Source organism: Mya arenaria, chromosome 4, assembly GCF_026914265.1.
Source record: "Mya arenaria isolate MELC-2E11 chromosome 4, ASM2691426v1".
NCBI lineage: Eukaryota > Metazoa > Mollusca > Bivalvia > Myida > Myidae > Mya > Mya arenaria.
The window spans coordinates 667827-689024 of NC_069125.1; the positions used below are offsets into that span (position 1 = coordinate 667827).

Consider the following 21198-nt stretch of genomic DNA (forward strand, 5'->3'; position numbering starts at 1 on the left):
AATGCAACATGATAAGTATTTTTATAATAATTAACATTACACGTTTTTTCATAGGATTTTTCAGCTGACGTCTTGTATCCCTCATACTTGAACATTTGAGTATCTTTGGAAATTATATGTGGTCTAAATATCATACTTTGTTCTCAATTAATGCTTATTTTGGGGTCGAAGTGATACACTCATAATAGGAGTCCCTAGCTTGAAAATTGCGTCAGTGGCTTAGGGACATTCCTTTGATGTCCCTATGGTATCCACGCAGCGTGGTGATAAGGCAGCATTACGTTAGACGTTCTTGAAAGTATTGGGTCATTGGCTTGTTGTTTACGGTCGCAACCTGCGTTCCGAACGAAATTACGTGTAGACGATCGTCATGGTATTGGGTCGTTAGCTTGTTGTTTACGACCGCTTCATGAGTTCCAGATGGAATAACAGGTCATGTAGACGGACTTAATGCTAATGCGGGTCTTGGCTAGTTGTTTACGATCGCTTTTTGAGTTCCAGATGGAATAACGTGTAGACATACTTAATGCTATTGGGTCGTTGGTTTGTTGTTTACGATTGCTTTTTTACTTCCGAATGGACTAACGTGTAGACGTACTTAATGCTATAGGGTCGTTGGTTTGTTGTTAACGATTGCTTCTTGAGTTCCGAATGGAATAACGTGTAGACGGCTGGTTGTTTACGATCGCTTATTGTGTTTATTCCCAATGAAATGTATCTATATCGATTTTTTATGTTCAATTGACACTTGCGCTACTCTGTTTCTAGGATTTCTCGCATGGCCAATTAAAATCCGAATATCTGGCGGCGCAATGCACTTGACTTCCGGTTTAATGTCACGCAGCGTCTCGTTGCATGCACGCTACGGGTAATTAGATTTTATTAGAGTATCAAAGTCACGTGTTTTTAAAAGACCTAACTCAAACATTTTGCTCCCTGAATTTAAGAAAGGGTTGTTCATACAAGTAAATACTAGCCGTTTATACATGTTACCTTAAAGAAATATACATCTCTGTGAATTTGAATTGATTTTAATTGAATTGTATCGAATTGAATTGCTTATTGTGATAATTATTGCCTTAAAACTGCCTTCAAATTGTGTTGTAAATTGGCGGGGGAGTAAAACAAGATATATATTAAGATGTCAAAAAAGTATAATTTATTATCGTGCATTTAAACGTTGTTTTATGTCAAAACGAGAGTAGGTTAACGAAAATAGCCCAGTGTCGTCGATTCCGCGTGAAAACCATGTTAAAAACTTAATTAACATGAAAAACAAGACGAAACACCCCAAGAACAACCTTCACTACATTCATGTTAACAAGTTTTCAATTGGACAATCTTAAATGCCTTTTTTTAAAATATGGTACATATTTTGTGTGTGTTTTTATTTCCGTGTCTATGTTCTTTGTGTGTTTTTATTTCCGTGTCTATGTTCTTTGAAAAAAAAAATCGCACACAATTTGCATTTCCGTTGACTACAATATTGAAAAATGACATTGAATGTTAATATTCATGTGAATGCCTGTTTCCAAAACATGACAATCTGCAACAGCTTTACGCTGTGTATCATGACTCCATTTTAAGAGTGACCCTGTGTCGACGCCATAAAGATTCGTTAATAGATAGTTTTAATATTGATAAACGTGTTTGCACAGGATGTGGAATCATTTTTTTGTAAATTTTATTTTTTATCTGCCGGCGCTCTGGAAAGATAACCCTTGAAATAAACATTCTCGACAGATTAAGTATGTGAGCACTCATCATACCAATTAAGGTCATACTGTTTACCATTTTTCTCCAGACTCAAACGGTCGATGCAGCATTCCGTTTAAATAGTGTGTGTTTTCCAATATCATGCCACAGAATACAGAGATATACTTCCAGACTGAAGACGGTACATAAAAGACACAGCTGTAATCCTTGAACGTGGTCTTGTTTTCAATTTCTAGATAAGACAAGGTGTTTGCATCTAATACACTTTAATAATTAGTGCAACCATTTAGAGCACCTTGCTGCTTTTCCTTTGAAAACAAACTCGGATGAGAAGGTGGGTGTACACTGGCTGAACTATTTACATTTCTCTACGCTGCAAGTAGAACGCGTAGTAGTTTCAGTTTAGTAGTTAATCGTAAGGACTTAGGATTCTCAATGATTTATGCAGTTAAACACTTCAATTGAAATCAAATTGAACTTAATAATAAAAAAAATACACTTTATAACACTGTTATTAATCGATATATTTATTTTTAACTTTTTACGAACTACCCTTAATAATAAACCGGTATACACCCAAAGCTCGTCGTATGCCGGAGATGGCCGAGGTTATCCGATTGGACCAGGCGAATGCATCTAGTGCACTTAGTTTCAGAGCAAATTTCACCAATTCGGAAGTGCCTATTCAATGTCACATGCTGATTTTTTTTGTCAAAGCATGGTTATACCATCTCAGACCATTGGCTTCTTTCCATATTTATAGGATTTGAAGCTGAGTGGTTTAAAAAAAAACATGATGAACATACTTGATCTACTTTTTTGTTTACACACATTGGTTACTTCGTTGAATACACAGTGGTTACGTTCAACTAATTTTATTTTTCTTATACGAAACATAACTTATTTCAAACAGTGTTTAAACTTTTGTACACATGTGGAGCTTACTCCCCATATATGATGTATGGGGTCGTGAAGCACTCTAAATCGGTCTTATTTCGCGTGCAAATTGGTCAATTGTCTATAGAATATATAGGGGAATTATTTAGTAGTCTGTGACCTGCACTACAACATGTGCAAAAATGTAGATCTATATAAAAGGAATCGGCATATACTTAACAACATTTCTTAGAACGTTTGACAAACAAAAGCAATAATTTAAAGCTGCACTCTCACAGATTTAACGTTTATACATTTATTTTTTATTTTTCTTAGAACGGGACAATTCATGCGACAATGTATGTTAAGCAGTCATATAAGACTGCAGACAAAAACTATATCGCAGAGTTTTATATTAATGTTCAAAAATTGATGTTTAATGCATTTTTCTTAAACCGTTAGTAACGCTTTTAGCCATAACACATTTATTTTCGAATGGAAATATGAAAATCTGCGATCTGATATTTTGTCAGCAGTCTTTCATTGGTTGGCAAATATTTACGCCATGATTTGCTCATTCCAAGACAAAAATAATAAAACAAGTTATAAAAACGGTTAATCTGTGAGAGTGCAACTTTAATTAAAGACTGGCCGTCTGCAATCTTGGCCATTGTTGATAAATTGTTTAGATTTGGCTTTCCCTCAATATGAGACTGCCCTAAATATTAATTTTCCTTTCTCATGAGAATTTACTGCAAAAAAATGAAAAACAAATTAGGAACGCCAACGCAAGTACTTTGCATAAAAGCCTTCGACTGAATGGACTTCATCTGCAATCAGGGGCAGCGAAATGTTTTATTTAACTTTACAGTCAAATCTAATAAATCCGCCTGGAAATATCGAAATGAAAGTTAAAAATGTAAGAAAGATAGGCCACAATGTACTCTAGAAAATAAAGGAATGTTATAGCTCACAAATCGAAATCCATTCTTGAAGATGTTGTACAGCCTTACTTGTGAATATGCATTTAGTTATGGCAAAAATGTTATAAGCTGGGGCGGATCCAGGAATTGACGTAAGAGGGGGCGCAACTGAGGGGCGCAAACTTTTGATATGCGCCCCTCCCTCCCACAGAGCCGAAATTTATATAGTTTAAAATGTTGGCACGGGAGTTTGGGAGTACTCCAATAAGACATCTTAATCAATCCGAAATGATGCATTTTGTGCTTATATGATATTTTTTCTCCAATACTGAAATGAAAAGTTAAAATGGACGGTTTTAGAGGAGATGGGCGGCGCACACTGGGTTCGCCCCGCCCTAAACCGCTAGTGTATACCAGCTCATTCTTTGAAAGTGTAGATATTAAACTGACCCAACCCCTGTTTTAATCTGCCATCGAGATTCACCTGATCTAAATCGAAATCGGTTTACTGCTAAATTACTGAATAAATGTACAGAATATTTGAAAAAACTGCATCCCAGTAGACACAATGACAGTTCGACCACTTAAATATTTGTGTGACTGGGGTATTACATGAAATAACAATAGCGCCGACTCATCATTTTTAAAAGAATTCCGTCAATCATGGGAATTTGGTAACAGTTCGTGTTTACATGTGTCCATACACCCTCTCATACATGTTTAATCTACATAAATATAAGAAGTAATTGTTTGAAGAATGGATAAACAGATTGCAACGGGTTTTGGTCGGGCTGATGACAGACGCGAACTTGTTCTCGGAAGACATGTTTAAGCGTTGTGGTGGTTTCAATCTGAACTAGTTTCCAACCAAAAAAACTTAAAAAGAGGTGTTCCAACTTATTATCTTATCACACCACCGTTTTTAACCTTTGAAGTGTACACTATCGGTTGCAATAGAGCCCATTTTTGTGGTTAAAGATTTTAAGTATGTGCCACCAACCATTATATTGTGTAAACTAGCCACAAACTGGGCCAGCCACTGTCGAACACATTTTGAAATAGTTCACGTTTTAAAGTTAACAACAGTGCCGTTTACCAAAATTCTGAACAATTCGCACAATAAGTAAGCATAGTAATGTTCATTTTTATCACAGTGTTGTCGTGAAAGGGACCGCCGTGATTGATTAGTACCATTTGCGTCAAGACGGAAGTCTCACTCTTCCTGATGAACAAAAGACTTGTAAATCTAATTACTTTAAGTACTGATAAACAAGATGTCATTAAAAAAATAGTGCATTATTTCTTAAGAAAATTTTCAAGGGTTTTTGTGACAATTTTCGTGGCAGACGAGAATAACTCAACGCAGACGACAAAGGGCGCCATGTCAAAAACGTGAACAATAGAAACTGCGGAACTATTGAAAAAAGAACTTTCCGGAAAAAATGTCTTCAATTTCTCTTTAATTCAATCGATTTCTTTGCTTCACAATAGTAAAAAGTCTTCACGGCATATGTACGTATAGCCTGGTATTAAATAAGCAATGACATACGAGTGAATAAGAATATAACGTCATTAAAGCATCAGTATTCATTGAAAATAGTAGCTATTAAACGAGTATACCTGTAGTTGTGACACACGCTGTCATAAAGAAAGTGACTAAAGTACAATTGTCCTAATTTTGTCATGGAAATGTCATGAGCGATAATTTCGGCTACAATCAAACAGAAATGGTTGTAACTTTGTAGTAAAGCCGTACACGTAGCAGTAACAGTAGCATTAGCAGCAGAAGCGGCAGAGTATATGACATCCGAAATAGCAATCGTAACAACTCGGCCATCTATGGCAAGCTTCGGAGAGTGGCCGAGGTGTTGTGATTGCAGGAATACCAGCAGAATGGAGTCGTCTGGTGGAACATTCGTCTTGTAGTTGTTCTGGTCTTGATTAACATTCAGTTATCACTGGATGTATCGGAATCAGCCGATGCCAAAAATCTGAAACTGTTTCATGAAGACTTGAAAAATGGGTGTGATGCATCGATCAATGCCCGGGCCCTATCAATGATATGTTGAAATCAGGCACGATAAGGGCAGCAATTGGCTGATAAGCCATGGCTACTTAGCGCCATGACACGTGCACCTAGTACGTGTTTATTGACTTAAGATGCTCCATCACGGCTTCATCTGCCAACGTTGTGCATTTTATGAGGATTTATGTTATGATAAGCAATTATTCTTATTGTCCGCGTTTAAAACTGTGCCAATACAGGTTACGATTTTTATGTTTTCTGCTTGTTGAATCCGACGAAGTTATTTCTAGTAAATACAATGATAGTTTATGGCTTATTCTCCTGTATGATATTCCACCCACCACAGCCACCACCACATGGAATCACTCGTGATATCTTAATGAGATTAATGATGCCCAATGAAATTCCTCCATAAATAAACCCTAACCCTCAATGCTTTATTGGCTACTGTTAGGTCCGACCAGTTAATGGAACATGCCTTTAATGAGATCAAGATGCTGCCTTTTGGCCAGTCCACTTCAGAGCTACTTGATTCTCTAAACATTGGTGTCTGTTGAAATCTGGTCGAGTGCTAAACCGGTTCTGACCCTAATCTGAACTCTGCGGGTTTCCGTTTTTATCAACTCTGTAAGATGGCCGTTTTGCCTAATTTCACAACACCCTGTGTTAGAAAGCCAGATGATTTGATGACACTTTCATCTAGATAACCTCCTTCACACGGATGGACAGTAAAAGATACGACGACGATAGTTCAATCACTGTACAGTTCTACTTCATGAAAGATATATGCAAGTGCAGTGGCGGCTCCAGGAATTCATAACTGGGGCGGGGGAGGGGGAGCACAACCGACAAACTCCGACAAAACTTTTATTTCAGTGGGGTACGGAAATGACACGTATACAATCGTTGATTTATTTCAATCCTTCATTCAAGTCTATTACGTTTTACTTTAATGCATCTTATTAGGTGGACACACGTATAACAACTTTACATAAAAACATATTGTATATAAAAATAGGTGCTTTAAGGATTCCTTTGTCGTCCTACGTTGGGGACATGAGCTCTGTTGTCCCCCTCCTCTAGAGACGCCACTGTATTGTTTCGGTTGACTGTAATCTCGAAGCAAGAGTTCCTCGGATGACCACTTGTGATTCACATGCCAGCTAATGCATTATCATCCCCATTCTTCTAAGCTCTGGTACGGTAATTGAAATTTCAGAGTCATGTATGCACTAAGCATACTGAGTTTCTATGCAAAACCGTAATTTTACTCCTATCATTCATTCATTCGTTCATGCATTCTGTAGTCCCGCTATAATTGAATATTGATTTGTACTTTTAGATTTCTTAAAATGCATTTAGGCTCGTTCAAACAAAAGAAAAGCGGAAATGTACGTAGTATTACAAAAAAAAATCAAATCCGAACTCGCCAAAATACCACCCTTACAAGAAAGATAAGAAATAGGGAGCTTCAATTTCTGACTAAGGTCGAATTGATTTATGTTAAGATATATACAATTTTGGTTCTGATGCGTGCAGTTTATGTAGTATTTCCATTCTAAAAATATTATAGGACATTCCGTTTGGGGATAATACTTCACATTGCGTTCCAATTGCGTCACTTTGAAATGAACAGCACAAAAAGTGAATCACTGATTTGTAATTTGTTAGGTTTAAAGAAGCCGTTGCGCTCCGCTGAGGGTGAGAGGGAGTTGTTGTTTTTACTGCAGCTGCTGTTGTTTTTGTTGTTGTTACTGATTTCAACTGGCGTTTAATCTAGATAGTTTTTACACAATACCGGCATAGGTAACGGAAAATCCAACACCAAATTTAAGAACTTTTTAAGAAACAAACATAGTGGCTGTAGAAAATAAGTTAATACACCTAATACTAATGTGAAAAAACTAAAGAAACAAGCTCAGTAGCCAAAAGTTTAAACATAAACACCGTTTAATGGCACAGGGTAAACGCCAAAGACACACACCTAAACCGTAATACAGTTTTAAGTAGCTACTAAAGGAAATTGCATACTTCTGAGAAAAATAAACTTTAATTTCTCTAGCGCCATGAATACATTTCACCTACAACAGGTTTTGCACGTGATGACACGTTCCACTGTTTGCGACTGATAAGCTCAGCCAGTTTTGCTTGTTTTTCACAGGAGCTTGTTTGTTTGTTTTAACTTTAGTTTCTTATATAAAACAAGATAACCCTCTGTGAAAAATACAAACACACTGCAACGGATCAATAACTCACGAGTCTCCTCTGCATACGTGCATGTAATTTAATTCAATTTATGTGTATTTTCTATTAGCTCGTCTTTTTAGCCAAGAAAAATCTGGATGTATTAAGACAGTCTTTAGTCGTTCTTGTTATTGGCGATGGCGTCGTCGGGGTCTGTGTCGGCGTCGTGCGAAACCTTTTACGTTGGCCATGCATAAAAAACGTTCAAGATATTCAGTAAAACTTGGTACCAATGTTACCAGTGGCAATAGGGCAGTAGCTCTGGTTTTAATAAGTGTAAAGTCATGCGCCTTTTTCGACTAAGAACACGAACAGACGAGCGTTTGGCGTTCGCTCCGCAGCGCTCTTGTTTGTTTTTTCTTAGCTCGTCTGTGAAGGCAAAAGTGGAGGAAATCTGATAGCCTTGGTGTCTCTATCGGCGTGCAGTCACTTAAACCTCGACCATTCAATAAAAACTATTTAATATCAGTTGATGCTTATTGGTACACAATTTGCCAGAAAAAATACGCCCATGTCATGATAACAATGGCCATAGCTCTTACTTTAATAATTGTTGAGTTATGTCCCCTTTAGAGAAACAACAAGCAAACAACCGACGGGCATTGACAGGGGCGGATCCAGGATTTGACTTTAGAGGGGGCGTAACTTAGGGCCGTAACCTTTTGATATGCACCCCTCTCTTAGAAGCGAAATCTATTTGGTCAAAATTGTTGGTAAGGGTGCGTAATTCATTACCAGTTTGCTCCTTTATTGAAATAAAAATCAAACTTAAACTTATTTAAGCCCCCCCCCCACTCCCCCTGAATTGACATTCGCTTGTGGTGCTCTTGTTTCGATGAGAAATATTAAGTAAATACCTTTAATGTACCGATTCGAAACAACCATTTGCCATTTAAGGTTCAATTTTCACATCATTTTATTCAAACTGTTTCAAAATGACATGGTGCGATACTCAATGAATCATTTCCGTAGACCGATGCTTTAAAAGGATGTTCGTGATTCACACAAAGGCGGTGGTCGTATGGACCATTACCGACTAGGATAGAAACGCTTATCCATCGCGCACACATGTCTATTGTCAGTAGTCAATTGTCAATTGTACATTACCGATTTTCCATTTATGGACATTTTGTGCATAATGCGTATGAAAGGGACCAACTGGGATGACAAAGTATTTTGATAAAGAATTAATAAAATGTTCATTATCTTTTGATTGAGAGTAATTATGTTTCACGGCGTTTATGGTGTATGCTCAAATAAATATCCTTTATTTGTTGTCACCATTTGTGAAAAATATACCTTTGTTATCGGAATATCATCTTACCCACTAATGTAGCTCTGAAGTTAGAATCAGGTTACACTCTCGTGTGACCAAATAAATAGAACTGTGTCGGAGCTGTGTCCACTCAATATACTCATTTGGTAACGGATGTCACACCGCGTTATCGGAACAATGCTATTTTTGTGATCCACGGTAATACAGCTGGGAATTTTCTCAAAAAACCATTATATCAATACTTCTATGTGTGTCGTCCGTTAAAGAAGCGCATAAACCCCATTGTCCAATACTAGACCATAAGTGCAATCTGTCATCTCCGTAAACAGATATTCGTTACCGATTTTAAAAGCCACTATAATGATCTTTGTCATTTTTTCAATATAAAAGACTGATTACCACAAAAATAAACATTGAGTACTGTTTTTACAGAATGCTTTATTTACTCTGCCACAGTAATTCATTTAACCTTTTTAGATTGCAGAGAATACCCAAATCCCAAACATGAAAAAAACATGTAAAAAGTATTCACCTTTGTGTATTTTCAGATAGTGTTTACTTTGGCAGACGGACAGACGAACGACTGCAGACTATGTAAGCCGGGCTACTATGCCTCGAGACAATGTTCGGGCGTCCACGACACAGTGTGTAAGCCTTGCTCAAAAGGAAGTTTTTCTCCCGTTTATAATAAATTCGAAACGTGTTCAAAATGTTCTATCTGTGAAGTTGGAGAATTTGTTTTGAATGAGTGTACAAGACATAGTGACACAGTCTGTGAATCGTGTTCAATAGCTACTGATGTGATTGGCAGCAAATCTGCTAAAGACTGCTTTCAAAACCAAAACGATCAACCCATACGTGAAAAGAATAATATAAAGATACAAGACGGTAACGCAGACAAAAGCGGTAACGTATATGAGGGTTCCGGAGAACATGTCGAGGATATTCATGTCTGGGCTACGTATGAAACTCTTGAAGGAAGTGGTGAGTCCCCTGATCCAGACACTTCTGAAAACATCACCTATGTCGTTCTTCCAATTGATGGAGATGGTAAAGTTACGACGTCTACAGAATCTACAACTGAAAAGACAGGTGTTGTTATTATCGAGGGCGGAATTGTTCTGGATAATACAACGGACAAATTGAATCCAAATGTAGTTATATCAAATGTGCCTAGTTCGAATACTACAACGATCCCCATCATTATTTTGGAAGGAGAGAATGGATCTGTGATACCCGTTACAGGTAACGTAAACTATCTTATGTCAACGTCTTTCTCGACGTATTCAGATTTAAAAGCTTGGACTTTGTTGTCATTTTCTTTATAAAAACAGTCACCCAGCTGTTGAAACACCTCGGTGAGGACGTTTCAAAGGTAAAAATAATGGAACACAATTTAGGTATATCTAATATGCACATGATCTATATCATATATACATGATTAGCTTATATATATATATAATTATATAGTGTAGTGAGGGATGTAAATTTTACACGTGCATTCGAATGGTGCACAACTACTTTTTTTAGGAAAAGTGAACATCATTTTTATAATATGCACTATTATACAATTATTCACTTATCTAGTTGTGAAATATGATGGACCAAAAAATCATTATTGACCGAGTTGTTGTTCAATCATGAAGGGTTTATTTATAAAATAACAAATATTATTATGCATATCCATAGTGACCTAATACCTTAAAATGTGTTATAAATTATTGAACAGGCTTATTTGTGTCATTTACGTGACTAAACGGTTCATATGAACTTTCAGATGGCGGTGACGGCGAAGACAATGTTGACGTTGTGATAAATGATCGTCCACACACGGGGGCTAGTAAGGTAAGAATATGAGCAGAATTAATCCAACATGTTTCCATAACTTCACTTTATTTTAAGCGTTGTGAATTGAAAAACCGTTGTGTCATGAACGTTACAATATTGACAATCATTCGTTCAAAGAACAATTTCCTTAAACATTGTGAATTGTAGAATTAAAACGAAATAAGTAAGTTCTTACGTTAGTCCTTAAGTACGTTAAGTATTTGAGTATAGTCTCAAAGTTTAACTGTAAATTATAAACTGCATTTTGAGTGTATATTATTACCCTATTTCTCAGACATTTACAAACAAAGTAAATTTGAATCCGCTAGCTAGTGATTACCTTATGTAGCCCTCTTGGACGTATAAAAATATAACTAGAACAATAATACTTTTTAAAGGCACGTGCCTGGGAAACGATGTCATATTGTACTTTAAGCCAATGACATAGCAGAACTTACAGACCAATCTTAAATGACAACGTCTGAAAAGAGACACTCAAGTTTTTTTAAGATGTCTTTTAATTCCGCAGGCGACGAGAAAGATTCCTCGCCGTAGTTTTCTTTCCGGCTTTTAAGTGAAATCCTTCATTAAGGTTCTTAAGGAATCCGACCAGCAATAAGCGCGGTGTCTGATATCTCCATTAACGTCATGGGCGGATCCAGGATCTGGTGTTAGAGGGGGTGGGGGGGGAGGCGTAACTCAGGGCGTAACCTTTTGACTTTCGCCCCTCTCTCAAAACCTAAAGTGTTGACAGGGGTGTTTGAGGGTAATCCCCCAAGAAAATTTTAACAATTTCTAGTCCAAAAAGGTGCATTTTTGGCGCATTTCTTTATTCTTTTTCTTCTTAAAGGCGCCGCCCCCCCCCCCCCTGAATCCGCTAGTGAACGTTAATGTTAAATGCTGATCCCCTTACACATGCTTCGGTGATTCCATTCAGCCTATTAGTCAGCTAAATATACAGGCTAATCAAAACACTTAGTTTCTAATCTTAAAATCCAATCTTAGTTGATTATTGAATACGGCTTTTGGGTTGGTATTCAATATTGGTCTTAATCGGATCTGAGAACGATGTAGCTAATCGGATCACTTATTTTTAATAACTTACCAATAGTATGAATGAAGCTAATGATATGTGACCGTTTAATTAAGTTGTATATTGAATACCAGCCCAAGTGCTCGTATAATTCGAGTATCATTTTAAATGTCTTATAGTGGCTGATTAATAGATAAAATTAATGACCAACATACAGTATACAGTTTGTATATTTGCTGTTTATTGCAACTGAAATTGGATATTACATGAATAATCATTCATTTTTTGAATGTCAAAAAACTTATTAAAACATTATTTTCGCAAAAATGATAGCAGTTTATTTTTCTACACATTGAAACTTTAAAAATGGTACTGAATTAATATTTGTTCACGAGTATCATAAATTTATAAATGTATCGGTCGAATGCCTTATAGCTGCACTCGAACAGATTAAACGTTGACAATTATTGTTTTGTATTGAACGAGCCAATTTTTGCGAAAATCCATGGAAAAACAAAAAAAATAGATCGCAGATTTTTAGTTTTGAGTTTAAAAGTTGACATTTATTCATTTTTCTTAAAGCTGCGCTGTCACGAATTTACCGTTTTGACAACTTTTTATTTTTTTGTCTTGGAATGAGCAAATGTTTACGTAAATATCTGCAAACCAATGATATAAGACTGCTGACAGAGGATCAGATCGTAGATTTTCATATTTCCGTTCGAAAATTAATGTTTTATGGCTAAAACCGTTACTAACGGTAAAAGAAAAATGTATAAAACATCAATTTTTGAACTTAAATGTAAAAATCTGCGATCTAATTAAAAAGTTGTCAAAACTTTCAATCTATGAGATTGCAGCTTTAAGCCATAATTTATTAAATTTTCGAACGGAAATGTGAACATCTGCGACCTCATCTTTTGTCAGCAGTCTTAAATAACTGGTTTACTGATACTGACGCAAAAAAATCTCATTTCAAGACAACACAAATAAAAAATGTTGTAAAACGGTAAATCTGTGAGAGTGCAGCTTTATTTATAAAAACGGGGTCACCGGCATCCTAAATTTACGTATTTATGGGTCGAATGCCTTAAATCACGATGTTAAAATTAACGACAGACGATCTTACAGAACTCGGAGATGGTATTTAAAATCAGTACACGTTGCCATAGCTGCAGACGAGGACAATAATGATAGTATTTATATCAACAAAGAAACTCGGTTAATGCTGACAGTGGAGAATCTGTGGTCGAGTGTTAACACAATAACTGTCAGTCCAGGGGTCGCAGGTTCGATCACCCGCCGCACTATTAAATAAATACTAATCATCTTCCGAGAGGAATGTTAAATGTGGGCCCCGTGTGACAGTGATATACGCTGGTGCGCGTTAAAGAACCAAGGTAGCTCTAACCAGTGTGACATAATGTCTGTGTCTAACAATTTTATCCATTCGGAACTCCTCGGCCATTTTTATCGAAAACAACCTCGTATGTATGCCGGTACATCAGTAGAAGACGGGCGTAAAACATTGAATTATATCATTAACCAAATATTGTGTTTTAGCTTGTAATTGTAGATCTAAGTTTAAATTGACTGACAGTTAAGTGTTTTATTACAAACATAATTAAGATTTCCAAGATTTTAGTCATTTAGTTTAACTGCTAAATTGAAATTACTACGCGATCTACTTGCAGCGTAGTTAAAGTGTACCGATTTCTGACATTGTAAACCGTCCATATTCATCCGAGGTTGTTTTCAATAAAAATGGCCGAGGATCTCCGAATGAATCTTATCGTAGCACTCGCCGAATGGGCCTTGCGTCTTGTACAGACACACTCTACCCGTATATTAGACGATTTAACGAGCTGATTAAAACTTGTCATTCTATAAAACTTTATACAAAAAGATCAAAGCCCCTTTATGCTCTTGGGATAGGCAGTGAAGTAGAAAGATCCTGTAACTCACACTTGACGTTTTTATTCCTACTTTATTTCATATTTCAGTGTTTCCTGGAAGAAAAAAACAGAAATTGGAAATTAATAGCTTTTTGAAAATATAACATTTCAAAACGTGATAACTATCCATATATTTTACCAGAACGTAACGAAATCTGTCATGATTATTTAGGGCGTTCGGGGAAACAGTATCTTTAAAATCAGGGCGTGATTAAAATTAGAATTAAGTACCCACCTGGTTTAAATTGCATGTAAAGTAAAAACAAAATGGAATAATATAATTAAAATTCACTTGTAAAGCTTTAAAGGGACTCAATCAAGTTTTATAATGTAAGTCATAAAAGAAATGTTTTATTTCGTTTGAAAAGTGAGCAAAATGCTTGTAGCGGTGATAACACATCTACAGAGGTTTAATAAGCTCTATTTTAAATAATTATTGGAAAAAGTGACCAAAATGCCCTATTTTGCCGAAAAGCGCTAGTAACGCTATTAAAACGTTCATTTTACCGTTAGACTCACTAATTTCTGTCCAAATGAGGAACTGGCATTTGTAGTTTGGTTATATTCATCAAACTAATTAAAATAACTAAATTTCAATAAATTAAAAAAAATGTTGCCAGCATAAAATCTGTGAACGAGTGCCTTTAATAAATGTTAGTATTGAAAGTATCCGATACACAAATGTGTGAATTTCCAAGGTCTGGTGACCCCGTGCTATTGTGGTTTAATTTGAAATTGTCAATCGGAACTTCTCGACCATCTCCGGCGGCCATTCCACGAGCCTCGGAGTAAAACTAGTTCGTAAAATTCAAATGGCGGCGACGCCGACTGTCTGTTATGATTATTGTCAGAAGGCGACTTTTCTGTCGGTAAAAAAAACAAAGCAACACAAAGGCAGGTGTATTCTGTAATTGAATTCTTGGTTTCGATTTGGAAAGTTAAAGCGATCTTCTTGCAGCGTATTAAAACGTAAAAAATTCTGACATGGTATACCGGCATTATTTTCGAAGACAAATGGCCGAGGTGAAGCGATTTGAAAGGGTTTTACGAACGTATATTTTTGTTTGGTAGGTTATCTGTTTCTAAGCACACTCAAGTAACATGATAGGTCCATGTTATCTCGCCGTTGCTCTCAACAGTGTTTTCATTTCCTTGATAATAATTCATTGTTTAAGTTCAGATGTTAATATGAAATTCTGAGGAAAACAAAACAGCTCTACTTTGATAATTACTTCATACGTTTGCAACATGAGCATGAGTGGTTATTTAAGGTAGACAAGGCAAAATAAGCACATATTTCTTTCGAAAAAGTAAATTATTAAATTTTTAGTTTCTTTTGTTTTTCTCAAAATGTTGAAATTGGAAGTTGGCTCCTTTTACCTTTTAACCCTCGATATACTCTGCGTGACCAGTGTTAACAGAAAGATGAGAAATCTGTCATAATTGACTGACAATGCAGACAAATTTATTGTGGCTGATTCCAGAGATTTCGCAAAGAAAAGAAAAAAAGTGGAAACCTACCACATTGCCGGTCGAAAATGTCACATTTTCCACCACTCCGTTTGGAACATTTTCGCTGCCATATGGCAGGTTTTTTGCTTTCGCCCATTAACGGCTAAAACACGACATGACAGAAATCAGCCAACAATCAAACTAGGATATTAACACGCCGTAAAATATAGAATTTACTGGCCTAGCACAGACAAATATCATAATTGTTACAGTGCCGTTCTCTCGTAAACTTCTTTAACTGCATCTTTGCCTTTTGGAGAAAATCAATTTTATAAAACCATGCAGATGTCTTCCATGTGAAATTTAATGCTCTTGGCTATGCTCAGAACAATTGATTACCGAATTATTCTCGTTCTTTGATCCTGTTCTTCGTTAAGAAATGTTGCATCTTCTGCGCATTTTCAAAATCAATTTCACCCGAAAACATGCTCGCGTGACATGCATGTTCATAACGTTATTTGTAACGTTTCTGCGTGAAATACGTTCAAACAAACAGTATTTTATTTTATTTAGCTGGGGCAGGTGGATCTGAATGATGATATTTATATTCGATGCGTACAGTCGAACCCCGTTGGCTCAAAATCGCTTGGCTCGATTTCCTCGTTGGCTCGAATTGGTTGTGAGGGACCGACTGTTTCCACCAAATGTTAGCATTGCCGCTTGGTTCGAGTTTCCCGTGGCTAGAGGTATTTTCGCCCATCCATGGGAGTTCGAGCCAACGGGATTTTATTGTACATGATTGTATTCATTTTATAGCATTACAAGCTTATCTCCCTTCTCTCTTTCATTTTCAAGGGGAGCCACACCCACTCGGACGGCATGAGTATCGGGGTGGTGGTGACAGTCGGGCTCGTGGCCGCGCTCGTGTTCTTCATCCTGGGATTCCTCGCCTCCAAGTACTGGAGCAGCCGCCGCGACCGAACATTCAACGTCCTCGAGGTGAGTGTTGTGCCAGCGATGGTAACGCTCGTTCGGGCTTTAATATGTTGAGTTATCTTTGAAACACATCGGCGTGGAACATACTTGCGTAACCGCCTTGACTGCATTCAACGTCCTTGAGGTAAGTTTTGTGCCAGCGCTGGGAACACTCGTACATACTTTGATATATGCAAGATTGCCTGGAAAGCCACCGTAGCCGCATTCACGTCTTTGAGGTTCATTCGAAAGATATTTGCTTTGAAAAAAGGTCTGAAACAAAGGCATCCAACGTCCTTAATGTGAGAGCGGTGGTGTTCAATGATTCCCGCGCTGGTTAAGCTCCTTCCAAATTTGATATACCAACTTTGTATGGAATTCATATTGAGGTTAGTTGCCCTTTGGGACATATTTGTCTTGGAAATTAGGCTACGTCGGATGATCAGTTTATGGTCGGATTAATGTATTTGTGGCTGCAGAACATGCACGTTAAGCTTGATTACTAGTATTATGAGGAATGCACGAGAGTATTTTTATTTAGAACAGATCATAGTTTTATTAAATTTGAGGGGAGGGGGCTGTATGTTCTAAGATGTATTGTTCAACAGCTTTAGCGTACTTGCTGACCTGACAGCTCGTTTTCATTTTTACTTAAATGCGCATAATGTAGATTGATGCATTTTTTAATGCATTGTCATGTTTTTATCATTAAAGTCAAATAAGTTAAACATTATATGCATTAAAATTTAAAAAAAAATACTTTGACATCAACCATTTTTGTTCGCCTTTAGTTCAGTAGGGTTTCGTAAATACAAATCTACTCGAAAACATGTCCGAAAAAGATTGTGTAATTATAGAATATTGATCGTTGAGATCAAGTTTTGAAAGCCAGTCGTTTTTTATAAAAAAAAATCAGCTCGGTCGTGACAAAGGAAAACATATCTAGTTGAACTACTGAAAAGAAGGGCATGATAGGCGCTGTCTGTATTTGATTTAAGTTGAGCAAAAACTGAGTGAAGAGAAATCCATACCGTGCATTTTTTCTGCACTCGGTGTCACTCCGAACAGATTTTGTTTTATAATAACAAGCTATAGCTGTGTCCCATCACATTTTTTATATGCATATATTCAGTCTACATTATATCAGTTACAAGTCCTCGCAATTGGAAGGTAATAAATTTCACTTAAGATAAGATGGATTGGAAGAAGCCACGTAACCTGTGTTTTACATGAAATCAGATGAATAATCGATCAGTGATAATGATAGTATACATATGCTTGTATTTTTTCAACAATACTGCAATAATCGATATCTGCTATTTTGAATATACTGCAGGGGGTATATTTCGATCAACTGTCGCGTGATTATGCTAGAAACCCCCCGAATCAAACGTATATACGATAATAGTTTACAAAATAAGAACATGTTTTTTTCTAAGTTGTCATGCTGCCAAACATAACAAACACTTGAAGACGGAACAGACATGACACACTTGCTTTATTTGGGTCGATAATAAACTTGCAAGATTGGCGTCCAAGTGTATACATTTAACGTCAGATTGTAAGGTCAGTGAAGTGCCAATGGTGTGGGATATATGGACGATCGATGTTTTGGTGAAATGTATGAATATGTATTCTTTCTTGTAACTTATTAAGTTAACAAGAACCTTCCTTTACTTAAAATTGTAGTTCGATCCTAATTATTGATAAAAATCAAACATTGCATCGCTTTGATAAGAGAAAGACACTGATACCATGCGGTTTACCTCTAAAACTCCGTCCGTCCGTCCGTCCGTCCGTCCGTCCGTCCGTCCGTCCGTCCGTCCAGTCATCTATAAATAATTAAATACATAATAATGATATTCATAAAATGTGTTTCAGGCTGAGCGACGGAACGGCAAACCGCCTGTAGAGTGCAGCAACATAGAGTATAGAGATCCGGAGGGACAGCCCCATAAAGCTAACCACTATGAGGAGATCCCCACCGCCGGGCGCGCGAACGGACGGACGAATGAATCCCTTCCTATAAAACCAGCCTCCGCACTGACGACAAACGCAGCACCGCCACAGAAGAGAGACAAACCAGGTTGGTTTCAATGGGAATTAAATATACAGTCGAACCCCGATGGATCGAACTCGCTTCGCTCGAGTTCCTTGTTGGCTCGAACTAGATGTAAAGAACCAATTTCTTTAGGAATGACGTCACCATTACGTCAAATGTACTTTCGTTGTGTGGAAAATTCTCGATAAAAAAAAATTGTTCTTATGATTGATAGACATGTTTTCACATGCTCAATACACTGTAAATCAAAACTATCATTATTCCTGAAACTTTTATACCTTAAGTATCTATTCTTGCTTGATTTATCATTTAGAGTAGAGATTAAAGCATAAACCGCTGCCCTATAGTTGAAAGGTCATTTTGAAAGATCTGTCATGGCGGACGGTGCAAATTTTAGAGTTTGTTTTTCAAGTGGAGTGATTTTTCTTAGGAATAACTTGACCCCCCTTTTTTATTGGCTTAAAAGATAATCTAAAGCTTGTACTTTAAGAATATATTTGGTTATCATAGCCTGCATTCGCTCGAAATGCCTTTAAATGTTGTCTGAAAATTATAATTTTACATTGAATTATATAGGGAATAACAATGGTGGTGTGTAACCTAAAAGGGACCAAACTGCTTTGTTTAAAAAGTGTTATTTTTGGTAAGAAATGTATTGCATTTCACTATTTCTGGCAAATTTTCACAATTAAATGCATTTATCTTGTCCGGTTGATCAAAATATGCTATTTCCTGGTTTTCACAACTTTCGCCTATTTTTTAAAAAAAATGAGTCGTCTGCAATCTTACGAGCACTGAAAATGTCCAAATTTGGTGAAAATTTGACTGCGAGAACATGAAATGTGTGCAAAGATGTGTAGAACTGCCCAATTTGATGCTTAGAATGCCATTTGAGTCAAGGTTCAGTTGAAAACCCTCAAAGAATGGCATTTTGGGTCCAAACGCCTTAGAAAATACAGACGCACAGGCACTTGGGTGACAGGCAGTGAAACTGGAAAACCTGACACAGACTATCAGATTGAGCTAGCTTTGGGTGTATTTATGTATGAAGGACTTATCGAAAGTGTTTTTATTAAAAATGCAGGGACGGGTTTAGTTATAGGAATGACGTCACCATTACGTCATATGTACTTTCGTTGTGTGGAAAATTCTCGATAAAAAAAAATTGTTCTTATGATTGATAGACATGTTTTCACATGCTCAATACACTGTAAATCAAAACTATCATTATTCCTGAAACTTTTATACCTTAAGTATCTATTCTTGCTTGATTTATCATTTAGAGTAGAGATTAAAGCATAAACCGCTGCCCTATAGTTGAAAGGTCATTTTGAAAGATCTGTCATGGCGGACGGTGCAAATTTTAGAGTTTATTTTTCAAGTGGAGTGATTTTTCTTAGGAATAACTGGACCCCCCTTTTTTATTGGCTTAAAAGATAATTTAAAGCTTGTACTTTAAGAATATATGTGGTTATCATAGCCTGCATTCGCTCGAAATGCCTTTAAATGTTGTCTGAAAATTATAATTTTACATTGAATTATATAGGGAATAACAATGGTGGTGTGTAACCTATAAACTGAAGGTGACCATTCCCGCTTGGCTTGAATTGTCCGAGGCTCGAGATATTTTTGCCGGCCCCTGTGAGTTCGAGCCAACGGGGTTCGACTGTATGATAAATATAACTAACGATCTTGTTCACCAAAAGTTATCTCGGTCGGGTCGTGCAATGAATGTGAATTATGAAGGAAATCAGAAAATGTCATCTGTAGACATGCTTAATAACATAAAAAATATTTCTCTGAAGATCTTAATTTTAATAAACAAAAAGATACAAATCGAAAATGTCGTCTGCTTGCAGTAGAACGTGGTACAGAGTGGGCGGGATTTAGAATCTCGCGCACGTCTTCCTCGGGATCGCTTATTTTACGTAAGTAGCTTTCAGTGGCGTCTCCATGCACGCGCTCGCATGGCTCACGGGCAGTAGCACGTACGGACGGACGAACAGCCTCATTTCGCCTCATCATTTCAGTTTCCTGTCATCTCATCATAACTCACCTAACAATATTATTTCATTTGTTTTTATCGGCTATATATCGAGCAAAATAATCGAGTTATACTATTGTTATATACTAGAACTTATGTATAACCACTCATATACGGAATGTAGATTTCAGGATCGTATTGTATCCCAGTGACCAGTTTATTTATACTGAATATATTCCATTATTATTCAATCAACGGTGTTATATATTCCAGTACTGCAGGGTCATTTTTCAGGGGAAATGGCAGCCATTGTTTTTATCATACCCATTTAAAATGGCAACAATAACAAAAGTTTCTCTTGGATTTTCAGACTAATTACCTATTAGTATTTGTGTGTTCTCTGTCTCTTTCAAGTTTATCACCTCACTGACACTGGTGCACGAAATCAATATTGCGTTATCAGCCAAGGAATGAAGCTTCATTTCATTTTAATATTATGTATATAGATTTACCGTTTTACAGTGATTCTCGTTTGACTGTGGCTAGCATAGTTTGATATTGGTCACTTAAAGCTGCACTCTCACAGATGGACCGTTTTGACAACTTTTTTTTCTTCTTTTTGTCTTGGAATAAGCCAATTTTTGCGTAAATGTCTGAGAACCAGTGATTTCAGACGGCTGACAAAAGATCAGATTGCATTTTTTTTCATATTTACGATCGACAAAAAAAAAATGTTGTTAAAACGGTCAGTCTGTAAGAGTGCAGCTTTAAGGTAATACATCCATCATTCATACAAACAATTTACTGGAATATGTCCAGTTTAAACATCAGTTTTCAACAAGAGGCTTT

General features: G+C 36.7%; 1 protein-coding gene across 2 annotated transcripts in view; it reads left to right on the plus strand.

The window, feature by feature from the left end:
• Positions 1-21198, plus strand: part of LOC128229639 (uncharacterized) — a 58577-nt gene that overhangs the window by 26904 nt on the left and 10475 nt on the right. The window contains exons 2-6 of one of the 2 annotated variants that reach the window (XM_052941408.1): positions 9610-10306; positions 10839-10906; positions 16184-16327; positions 18185-18389; positions 20225-20293. In XM_052941408.1, the coding sequence (XP_052797368.1) occupies positions 9610-10306; positions 10839-10906; positions 16184-16327; positions 18185-18389; positions 20225-20293 (1183 nt within the window). The remainder of the gene's footprint in view (positions 1-9609; positions 10307-10838; positions 10907-16183; positions 16328-18184; positions 18390-20224; positions 20294-21198) is intronic. The other variant, XM_052941409.1, reaches the window with a different exon arrangement.